The sequence below is a fragment of the Macaca mulatta genome, chromosome 7 (assembly GCF_049350105.2).
Source record: "Macaca mulatta isolate MMU2019108-1 chromosome 7, T2T-MMU8v2.0, whole genome shotgun sequence".
NCBI lineage: Eukaryota > Metazoa > Chordata > Mammalia > Primates > Cercopithecidae > Macaca > Macaca mulatta.
Window position 1 is genome coordinate 147,075,007 of NC_133412.1, and position 12,152 is coordinate 147,087,158.

Consider the following 12,152-nt stretch of genomic DNA (forward strand, 5'->3'; position numbering starts at 1 on the left):
TGATTTCTGGCTTCAAAAAGGACTAAATTCCATGGTCCAAATGTGAATGGTTGGTTATTCACCAACCATTACTGCCAAGTGACAGAGAATTCTGTTCCTCACATTTTGGCTGACTGCCTTTAGAACATAAAGCCATCTCTCTGTTCTTCTGTGAGACAGAGTTTTTATTTGTATAATGAGAATGCTGTCTGCTCCTATAAGGATGTTAGCTTCCAAGAGATGTTGGGTGCTGTGTATCAAAATGGTGAGCCCCTGGAGATAGGTGTTACATAAAGCTGTGATATTTTCCCTTTACTAGATGATACTACAAATCATTCTAACTCCTCCAAGGAGGTCCCTTCCTCAGCTGTTTTGAGAAGCCTTCGGGTGAATGTAGGTCCAGACGGAGAGGAGACGAGAGCTCAGACTGTACAGAAATCCCCGGAGTTTTTATCCACTTCAGAGTCTTCTAGCTTGTTGCAAGATCTACAGCCAAGTGATAGCACTTCTTTTATTCTTCTTAACCTAACAAGAGCAGGTATTCTTTCCTTTTCTTGAGCTCTGCTAATGCCTAAGAAAAAAATTAGGGGTGGGGCATATTTTACTTAGTCATACTTAAAATAGAAAGAAGCTTTATTATTTTATTATTTTGGAGAATTGGTGTGTCTGGTGACCATTTGAATATGTAGAGGGAGAGGGAGGACTCTAGTATGATCCATCTTGTTTGGGAAATTATGTAGTGCCATTTACTGAGATCGAACAGGAAGAGCAAGGCTTGGGGGAGGATGATTAGTTCCAATTTATGCCTATTTATGTTGAGATTTTGGAGGTACATTCAGGAGGACATGTCCTTTAGAGAGTTAGAAACAGGAATCCAGAGTTCTAGAAAGGTCTGTTTTGGTGCTTATCAGCATTCAGGAAATGTATGAAACAATGAGTGTGGATTCTTTGATTCAAGAGAAGTCTGAAGCATAAACAGAAAAGAAGGCAAGTCTGGGACCCTGGGAAAAAACATTTAAGAGGACAACAGAAGAACAGGAAGGAGCAGCTGGAAGGGGATGAAGAGAACTGGAGAGACTGGTAGTGGGGAAGCCAAGGGAGGGAGAAGTTTTAAGGCAGAAAATACACTAAATCATGCCAAATGCTACATGATGGGCTTATTAGTGAGAAGTGTGTGTCTGGTGACCCTAGCAAGAGCAGTTGTTACTGTGGTAGCTAAGGTAGAGGCCAGGGTTAAAGAGATGGGGAGTGGATGGGAGGTAAGACAGTAGATACGCAAGTTAGAAGGTACACTTGTTCAAGAAACTTGACTTTAAAGGAACAGGGAAGAAGGTAATAGCTAGAGAAGTACTTGGGGTTTTCTACTTCTTTTAAAAAATAAGGGTGAGAGACTTGAGTTAGGACATATTTAAAGACTCTAAGGAAATGCTGGCTGATAGGAAACTGGTTGCAGATGGGAGAGAGGAGATAACAGAAGTATATATGAGGGGATAATTGAAGAATGAGAATGAAATACTGTAGATGGGGGTTAGTCTGGTTGACCAAGAAAGACAGCTTTGCCTCTGAAATTAGAGGAGGCAAGGTAACGACAAGCCTGTAGACTAAAGGTAGAAAGGTGATAGCCTACTTTTCAATGAGAAGTTTGAGGTAAAAGGCGAAGGTCAGGAATAGCTTATTTAGGACATGGAGAGTTTCTGGGCCAGGCGCAGTGGCTCACGCCTGTAATCCCAGTACTTTGGGAGGCCGAGGTGGGCGGATTACAAGGTCAGGAGTTCACGACCAGCCTGACCCACGTGGTGAAACCCTGTCTCTGCTAAAAATACAAAAATTAGCTGGGCATGGTAGCGCATGCCTGTAATCCCAGCTACTCAGGCGGCTGAGGCAGGAGAATTGCTTGAACCTGGGAAGCAGAGGTTGTGGTAAGCCGAAATCGTGCCACTGCACTCCAGCCTAGGTGACAGAGCGAGACTCCGTCTCAAAAAAAAAAAAGGTGGGGGGACATGGAGAGTTTCTGAGCCAGGGCAAATAAAAGGCTTGCTTGGTTGCTAACTTTTCATATATTTTGTTTCTTCCAGGTCTGGGCTCTTCAGCTGAGCACTTAGTGTTTGTACAGGATGAGGCAGAAGATTCAGGGAATGATTTCCTCTCCAGTGAGAGCACAGACAGTAGCATTCCATGGTTCCTCCGGGTTCAAGAGTTGGCCCATGACAGTTTGATTGCTGCTACTCGTGCACAACTGGCAAAGAATGCAAAAACCAGCAGCAATGGTGAGGCCTGTTGGCATTTTCCTTGCCGCTATTCTGTGCAAAGAGATTTTGGTAATGCAGTGGCTGGTTTGAGTTGTATATAATTCAAGTTATTTTATTGATGAGAGCAGAAAGCTAGAAATCTGTAAATTGTTTAAATTTTATTTTCTGTAAAATAACTTGGCCATACTAGATTTATGTCCAAAACCAACTAGTATTCTGAATTCTCAACTTTAAAAATGTACAGAGCCCCTTTTAAAGAAAAAATAATATACATTCTGGGGTTTGAATTGTTTTTATTGTAATGTCTCTTAAATACGCACAAACATCAATTCTGTGTAAACTTCATATACTTAGAGCTCTTACACCCTCATGAAATCAAAAGTTTTATCAGTTAATAGGAATAAAACTACCAAACCCATGAAAATAAAAATAACATTAAGTCATTGCGGCAGAGGATTATGTTTTGCTGAAACTGAATTGCTGCTCCTGGCAGTTTAACAATTAGCTATGATGGTTTTAATGCTTTTTCTTTTTCAGTTCAGCATGCCTGTACTAATTACTCTGTGCCACTTTTCTCTGTTCTAGTAATTTTCAAAGCATTGTCACTGGTTCATTGATGTCACATGGGAACTGAGAAATGCAAACTCTCAGGCCCATGCCAGACCTACTGAGTCAAAAACTTTGTTCTGATACATGTTAAAGCTTGAGAACCACGGCTCTATTCGGACCACTGCAGAATCTTTGCTTATGTAGCATGTCATGAATTCTTTTTTATGTCTGCCTCTGTGTTTTCTCATTAACATGTGACAACTCAATACTACATGGTTTAATGCTATCATTATCACAAACTAAGCTTAAGCACTTAGTACACAGCTGTTTGGAGTTTATGCAGATTATTTAGTATATGCTTATTATTATTTTTTGATTACCATTCAAATGAAAATAAAAGTTAAAGTTTCTCATAGAGAACTAGAGTTCCCTATGAATATTTTGAAACATTAAATTTTTTTTTTTGTCTTCTGTTTTTTCCCTTTTTGTGGAGAATGGGGTTTTGCTCTGTTGCCCAGGCAGGTCTCAAACTCCTGGACTCAGGTTCTCCTCCTCCCTCTGGCTCCCTAAGTGCTGGGATTATAGGTGTGAGCAACCATGCTCAGCCAAACTTTAAACTTCTGTTCGTTTTCAAAATACTTAGTTCTGTTTATGACTACCATAGTGCTACTTAGAATGGTTCATTTTACCATTTTGGTAGGACCCTTAAAGTTCAGATTCTTCCTGAGATGTATGTGCCAATCTCTGGATGCTGAAACCTTTAGCATTTCCTCTTACATTGAAGAAATAGTGCCATATTTGCCAATGAGAAGCGGTGTAGGGAGGGGAGCTTGCAATTTAGAATCTGGGGGCTTGGGATCCAGGCCTGGGATCATCATTTATTAGTTCCCTGCTTTGGGCAGTTTAACCTCCCTTAGCTTCAATTTTCTTATGATCTGAACATGGAGATCAGGCAGCTTACCTGATTGACTTGTTATGGAGATTACGTAACATTCTATCTGGGAAATGTTAGAATCAGCAAAGCATTGTGTGGATGTTTTTCTTACTCTCAAAATATGTTGCCTTACTATCTTAACAACTACCTTGTATGCCCGAATATAAATCACCCCAAATAGGCTGGGCATGGTGGCTTACGCCTGTAATCCCAGCACTTTGGGAGGCTGAGGTGGGCGGATCATCTGAGGTCAGGAGTTTGAGACCAGCCTGACAAATGTTGAGAAACCCCGTCTCTACTAAAAATACAAAATTAGCTGGGCATGGTGGCGCATGCCTGTAATCCCAGCTACTTAGGAAGGCTGAGACAGGAGAATTGCTTGAACCCGGGAAGCGGAGATTACAGTGAGTTGAGATCGCACCGCTGCACTCCAGCCTGGGCAACAGGAGCGAAACTCGGTCTCCCCAAAACAAAAATCACCCCAAATATAAGACAGTCTTTTATTTTCCAACAAGGTAATTCCCTAAAAGCCTTTTTTCCCCCCCTAACTTAGTTATGTAAACCTTTAGGCATGTAGATAAAATTAACATTATAGGTTGCTATTTGGAAACTTTATGATCTTGGTTATACATACTCATTTTTTTAATTTATTTATTTTTTTGAGACCGAGTCTCTCTCTGTCGCCCAGGCTGGAGTGCAGCAGTGCAATCTGCTCACTGCAGTGCTCACTGCAAACTCCACCTCCTGGGCTCAAGTGATTCTCTGCCTCAGCCTCCCGAGTAGCTGGGACTACATGTGCATGCCACCATGCCCAGCTAATTTTTGTATTTTTAGTAGACACAGGGTTTCACCATGTTGGCCATGGCTGGTCTCAAATTCCTGACCCAAGGTGATCTGCCTGCCTCGGCCTCCCACAGTGCTGGGATTACAGGTGTGAGCCACTGTACCTGCTCCCACATAAACATTTGAATCATATGAAATATATCTATATTGCTTTTACCCACTAACACAAGCTTGTCCAACTCACGGCCTGTGGGCCACATGTAGCCCAGGATGCCTTTGAATGCAGCCCAACACAAATTTGTAAACTTTCTTAAAACATTATGAGTTGTTTTTTTTTTAAAGCTCACCAGCTGTCGTTAGTATTAGTTTTTGTTTTTGTTTTTTTTCTTTTTTTTTTTTTGAGACGGAGTCTTGCTCTGTTGCCCAGGCTGGAATGCAGTGGTGCAGTCTCGGCTCACTGCAATCTCCGCCTCCCGGGTTGGTGCCATTCTCCTGCCTCAGCCTCCCAAGTAGCTGGGACTACAGGTGCCTGCCACCACACCCGGCTAATTTTTTTTGTATTTTTAGTAGAGACAGGGTTTCACCATGTTAGCCAGGATGGTCTCAATCTCCTGACCTCGTGATCTGCCTGCCTTGGCCTCCCAAAGTGCTGAGATTAAGGCATGAGCCACCGCGCCTGGCCAGTATTAGTATATTTTATGTGTGGCCCAAGACATTTCTTCTTTCAGTGAAAGAAGAATTTTGGCTCAGGGAAGCCAAAATATTGGACACCCTTGCACTAACATGTAATGAAGTGATTTTATTCAATATTTTAGTGCATTTTTAACATAAATATCTTTGTCATTGTCAACACTGAAGTCAGTTTGTGAGTCCTCTAGCATAGATTTTCAGAGCACATTATCTTCATTTATAATCTAAGTTGTTTGAAATACAGAAACATTTTAAGTTTGCGTAAGATGTTGTATATTAGGTCAGCAAAGGCCTTTGGGCCAAATCCCCACCGGTTTTTTGTTTTTTTTCTTTTTTTGAGACGGAGTCTCGCTCTGTCGCCCAGGCTCTGTCGCCCAGGCTGGAGTGCAGTGGTGTGATCTTGGCTCACTGCAAGCTCTGCGTCCCAGGTTCATGCCATTCTCCTGCCTCAGCCTCCCGAGCAGCTGGGACTACAGGTGCCCACCACCACGCCCAGCTAATTTTTTGTATTTTTAGTAAAGACGGGGTTTCACTGTGTTAGCCAGGATGGTCTCGATCTCATGATCTCATGATCGGCCTGCCTCGGCCTCCCAAAGTGCTGGGATTACAGGCGTTAGCCACCGTGCCCGGCCCGCACCTGTTTTTATAATTAAAGTTTTAGAACATAGGCATCCACATTACTTACAAATTGTCTAAGGCTGCTACTATGGCAAAGCTGAGTTGTTGTAACAGAAACCATATGGCAGCCAGGCGCAGTGGCTCACACTGTAATCCCAGCACTTTGGGAGGCCAAGGTGGGCGGATCACTGGAGGTCAGGAGTTCAAGACCAGCCTGGCCAACATGGTAGAACTCAAATGCACTCTTTTCTGAGGGATTTTTTTTTTTTTAGGGAAAAATTTGCCTTATATTTCTTTGAGCATATATTGATAATCTTCATTGTTGAGCAGGAGGAGTTTCAATAATTTCTTAGCCTTTCCTTATTCTATGTATTCATTTTTCCTATTTTATGATTATATTAATATTCTTCTTATATCTATAAAACTGAATCCAGAAAGCCCCTACTATCACTGATTTGAATCACTGTATTAGCATGATGTTTTTGGCCGATGCAGTGGTTCACGCCTGTAATCTCAACACTGGGTGGCCGAGGCAGGTGGATCTGTTGAGCTCAGGAGACCAGCCTGGGCAACGTGGCAAAACCCCATCTCTACAAAAAAAAAAAAAAAATACAAAAAATTAACCAGGTGTGGTGGTGCACACCTGACTCTAGTCCCAGCTACTTGGGAGGCTGACGTGGGAAGATCTCCCGAGCTGGGGAGGTCGAGGTTGCAGTGAACTGAGATCATGCCACTGGATTCCAGCCTGGGCAACAGAATGAGACCCTGTCTCAAAAACAAAAACAAAAAAATGTAAAAGAAAAAAGTATGATGTTTAACAGACCTTTCATTAGAAATCAGTTAGCTGGAGTTCTGGGGTTGGTGGGAAGATTCCTTCATGGCTTTTGTATTTTTGTGCTATATGTGTAGATATTTTTCAGGTAAGCACATTTTTTAAAATCTTGGGGCAATATTAAAGAAAAAGTTAATAGTAACTAGCAGGAAGCATCCTAGGTTCTGCTCTGACCTTGGAGCAATCAGCTTTATGACTAGTATTTGGTAAAGTATAGCAAGGAGAAGATTAATAGATGGGACAGAAACTGCCTTTGATTAGCCATCAGGTTCTAGGGGTTGTGATAGGTACAACATATATATTCTACTTTTGGCTATTGAGGGGGAAATTTGGAGATATAAATCTTATTGCTAAGGTATATATAGTGGAAAGATAAACTGCCTGCATATGCTCATAGCAGAATTAAATGACTATTAATTTTTTTCTCTATTGATGTTCAAGTATTTCTTGAAGAAAGTGAAAGAAAAGGACCACCACCTACTAATTTGGAATTTATATAAAAATTTTTAACTGATTTTGTTTACATTTAAGGGAGGCACTTTGTACTCCTCACCTCTCTTTATTCTGTTGAACAAAACTGCAGTAGATATTTTCTCTTACTTTTTAAAATGTGGTTAGAAATTTAAATTTTGTATTCCTTAAGTATTTTATAACTAAAGAAGGGTGGTACAGGAAATTGGAAGGTGGTGCTTAGTTTCCAGAATGACAGGAAATGGCCAAATTCATTTCAGAAGATGGAAATCTAAAAATGGCTATCTGTCAAAGCCCACACTGAACCAGAATGACTGTTTCTCCTTAAAATACAGTGGGATTTTTTGTTTGTTTGTTTTTGAAACAGGGTCTTACTCTGTTGCCCAGACTGGAGTGCAGTGGTGCAATCTTGGCTCACTGCAGCCTCCGCCTCCTGGACACAAGCAAAATACAGTGTTTTTAACTACTCAGAACTTTGTCATCTTTGTAGCATACTACTCAGGGATAGTGTTGCTATCCCTGCTTCTCACCAAACTGTAATGCAAAGTGGGTTTAATTCTGCTTTCTAAGATTTCTAATAGCAAACTATTTTGGATATCTCTTAAATTTGTCAAAGAGGCCTAGTCTTGTGAAACAAAGCATGATAGTTTTTGGTAGTTTTTCCTGGAGTAAGGGAATAAATATGTAGAACACTTGCATTTCTATTGTTTTGTTTTATTTATTTATTTATTTATTGACAGATTCTTGCTCTGTCACGCAGGCTGGAGTACAGTGGGGCAGTCACGGCTCACTATAGCATCAACCTCCCAGGCTTAAGTGATCTTCCTGCCTTAGCCTTGGAGCCTCAACTAGAGGCCTGTGCCACCATGCCTGGTTAATTTTTGTTTGTTTCTTTGTGTTTTGTAAAGATACGGTTTCACCACATTGCCCATGCTAGTCTCGGAACTCCTGGGCTCAAGCAGTCCCCCCAGCTTGGCTTCCCAAGTGCTTGGGATTATAGGTGTGAGCACCACGCCTGGCCCAGTTTCTGCTGTTAAGTGTGTACACGGAGAACTGAGGAAGATGAAGATAGATATCTGATTCATGATCTCTAGGAGGAAAACATAGGAGCTTTACTGTTTGAGCCTAAGTATCTGAGTAGGGTCCTTTCCTGGATTATAAATATGTGACTCTGTTACAGGAGAAAATGTCCACCTTGGTTCTGGTGATGGGCAACCAAAAGATTCTGGGCCCCTTCCTCAAGTGGAAAAGAAGCTCAAGTGTACAGTTGAAGGCTGTGATCGGACATTTGTATGGCCAGCTCACTTTAAATACCACCTCAAGACTCATCGGTGAGCAAATCTGAGATCTCATATTTGGATATATGTTGATGCAAAAGTTGATTCTTTCAGAGGAGCTTGTCCCTCAGGTTGATAGATTACAGGAAAGTAGGGACTCCAGTTAACTTCTGGTTAAGATGTCTTTTTTTCTTTAACAGAAAGATTTGCATTGTCTCATTTATCTCATTCTTGATAAATATTTAATAAGACATTTGGGACCTAAAGACGTTAAACTAAGAGTTCTCAAATTTTATTATAAAACATATTTCCTTTGAGAACTTAAAAGTAACAAGTAAGCATGGGCCCCTACCTTGAACCTATGAAATCAGTTTAAGGGGTGGTGCTAGGCATCTGTAGTTTTTTGTTTGATTTTTTTTTTTTTTTTTAAAGAGACAGGATCTCACCCAGGCTGGAGTACAGTGGTGCCATCATAGCTCACTGCAGTCTCAAACTCCTGTGCTCAAGTCATCTTCCTACCTCAGCCTCAGCTGGGATTACAGACTTGCACCACCACACCTGGCTAATTAAAAAAAAAATTTTTTTTGAGACAAGGTCTCGCTATGTTGCCCAAGCTGATCTCAAACTCCTGGGCTCAAGTAATCTTCCTGCCTCAGCCTCCAGAGTAGCTGGGATTACAGGCTGTGAGCCACCACCCAGCTGTAGTTTTAACGAAGTCTTCAGTTGATTCTGATATATCCAGTTTTTGGACTTACTGTTTGCCTTGAGAGTCAATAGGGGCTTTGACTTGTCATCTCTAGCAAAGAGTATTTTCAGATATTTTTGCTTATGTGATTATTTTTGCAGAAATGACCGCTCCTTCATCTGTCCTGCAGAAGGTTGTGGGAAAAGCTTCTATGTGCTGCAGAGGCTGAAGGTACACATGAGGACCCACAATGGAGAGAAGCCCTTTATATGCCATGAGTCTGGCTGTGGTAAGCAGTTTACTACAGCTGGAAACCTGAAGAACCACCGGCGCATTCACACAGGTATGTGCAGCACCAACATTCCTTTGGGCAGTCTACTCCTTGGCTCTGCATGTTTGCCTATCCTTAGGAAAAACTCAAGTGGGAATAGAAATGAAGGTCTGGGGTTGTTGCTAGAACTCTGAAGATGGGATTTCTTTTTCAAATGACTTGTGGCACTTATAATAATATTTATTGTATTTTTACCTGTGTGTTTAGAGTGGACGATGTTGATTTCTGTCTCCAGGAGCCTAACCTGTAGGGAGAGTTGTAAGACCTTCTCAGACAACAATGATGTGGAGAGATCTGGACAAAATCAGTCTGTGTTCAAATCTTTCTGAACATTGCGCAGTTAAGATTTTGGGCAGTAACATTTATTGAGTCACACAAATCATGCAGAACCTGTTCTAGGCACTAAATGGGGCAGGGTGGGAAAAAATACAAAAGATAAGATGCAATCCCTGACTTTCTCATTAGAGCCTCACAACATGAGAAACAGAATAGAGAAATTAATTTTTCTGGGTCACACAGCATGTTAATATCACAGGAACAAAATAAAGATTCCTTGACTCGTAGTCTAAGGGTGATTTTCCAAGCCACTTAGTCTAGCATGTTCTAGTCTCTAGCCAAAGTATAATTGCTGAACCCAGACCACTCTTAGAATGTGTAACTCTTCTTCCCCACTTTCGTTGACTCTTCTTGATTCTTGCATTGGTAAAATGACAGCAGGTAAAATTAAAAGGCGAATATATATATATGACATATATAAAATAAAAAGCATGTATAAAAACATAAGGCATATGTAAAATTAAAAGTAAAAGGCATATATATATATATACACACACACATACTTTTTTTTTTGTTTTTTGTTTGTTTGTTTGTTTGAGACGGAGTCTTGCTGTGTCGCCAGGCTAGAGTGCAGTGGTGAGATCTCGGCTCACTGCAAGCTCCGCCTTCTAGGTTCACACCATTCTCCTGCCTCAGCCTCCCCAGTAGCTGGGACTACAGACACCCGCCACCACGCCCAGCTAATTTTGTGTGTGTGTGTATGTTTTTAGTAGAGACAGGGTTTCACCATGTTAGGTAGGATGGTCTCGATCTCCTGACCTTGTGATCCGCCCGTCTCAGCCTCCCAAAGTGCTGAGATTACAGGCGTGAGCCACTGTGCCCAGCCTGTACCGTTTTTTAAAATTAGTCAAATGCGGTAGTGAGAAGAGGGGAAAAAGTAACACAAGGCACTTGATCTATAACTGTGAACATCAGTTGAGATAACTCACTACCTTCGGACCAGCCCTTTGTTGTACCATTTGATAACACTGAACATCTTCTTAAAAAGCTTTCTTTTTTTCTTATTTATTTTTGAGACAGAGTCTTACTCTGTCACCCAGGCTGGAGTGCAGTGATGTGATCTCAGCTCACTGCAACCTCTGCCTCTTGGGTTCAAGCTTTTCTCGTGCCTCAGCCTCCCAGTAGCTGGGATTACAGGTGTGCACTACCATGCCCAGACAATTGTATTTCTAGTAGAGACCGGGTTTTGCCATGTTGGCCAGGCTGTTCTCGAACTCCTGACCTCAAGTGATCTGCTGACCTTGCCCTTCCAAAGTGCTGAGATTACATATGTGAACCACCACACCCAGCCTTAAAACGCTTTTACTTCAAAATATGGCCTGATTTTTCCGTTTTTTTGTTTTTTATTTTTCTCTTTCTAATTCTTTCTGACTTTTATCTGTTAATCTCTGAATTTTTCACCAGTTTCAGAATTTCTCGTTCCTTCTCTTTTACTCAGTGCACTCTCTTTTTTTCTTTTTTTTTTTTTTTTGAGACGGAGTCTCGCTCTGTAGCCCAGGCTGGAGTGCAGTGGCCGGATCTCACCTCACTGCAAGCTCCGCCTCCCGGGTTCACGCCATTCTCCGGCCTCAGCCTCCCGAGTAGCTGGGACTACAGGCGCTGCCACCTCGCCCGGCTATTTTTTGTATTTCTTAGTAGAGACGGGGTTTCACCGTGTTAGCCAGGATGGTCTCGATCTTCTGACCTCGTGATCCGCCCATCTTGGCCTCCCAAAGTGCTGGGATTACAGGCTTGAGCCACCGCACCCGGCCTATGCACTCTCTTGTCATAATCTCAGACCTCAATTTAATTATTTCTCCCTAGATGCCTCACAGATCTGAATCTCAATAATAATTAATAATAATAAAAGTTAGCATTTGTTGAGGCACTTTAATATGTACCAACCACATATATATTACCTCATTTAATCTTTAAGGTAACTTTATGCCTTAGATACTGTACTTATTGATAAAGGAACAGAAGATTAGAGAGAGAAGTAACTTGCCCAATATCATGCAGGTAGGAAATGGCAGAGCTGGAATTTGAATTCTGATATGATCCCAGAGCTCTTCCAAGGATTTTATATTTAAATGCTGACAACTCAGTTTATCTCAAATGTCAAAACTGACCTCAAATCTTTGTTAGTAGTATTGATAGTAATTAAAGCTGCAGTTCAGGTCAGGCACAGTGGCTCACACCTGTAATCCCAGCGCTTTGGGAGGCTGAGGCGAACAGATCACTTGAGGGCAGGAGTTTGAGGCCAGCCTGGCCAACACAGTGAAACCCCATCTCTACTAAAAATACAATTAGCCAGGCATGGTGATGGGTGCCTGTAATCCCAGTTACTCAGGAGGCTGAGGCAGGAGAATTGCTTGAACCCGGGAGTTAGAGGTTACAGTGAGCCAAGATTGTGCTACTACACTCCAGCCTGGGAGACAG

The 12,152-nt window shown here is 41.7% G+C and overlaps 1 protein-coding gene across 12 annotated transcripts in view; it reads left to right on the forward strand.

Moving 5' to 3' along the window:
- The window catches only part of ZNF410 (zinc finger protein 410), a 45,523-nt gene that overhangs the window by 10,018 nt on the left and 23,353 nt on the right, over positions 1–12,152 (forward strand). For 5 of the 12 annotated variants that reach the window (XR_013396455.1, XR_013396454.1, XM_077941451.1 and 2 more), the window contains 4 exons: positions 299–517; positions 2,055–2,246; positions 8,286–8,436; positions 9,229–9,410. Coding sequence is in view for 10 of the 12 variants with exons in the window: in XM_077941451.1 (XP_077797577.1) it covers positions 299–517; positions 2,055–2,246; positions 8,286–8,436; positions 9,229–9,410 (744 nt within the window). In the remaining 2 variants the exon portion in view is untranslated. The remainder of the gene's footprint in view (positions 1–298; positions 518–2,054; positions 2,247–8,285; positions 8,437–9,228; positions 9,411–12,152) is intronic. The other 7 variants (XM_077941454.1, XM_077941453.1, XM_015144076.3 and 4 more) reach the window with 3 other exon arrangements.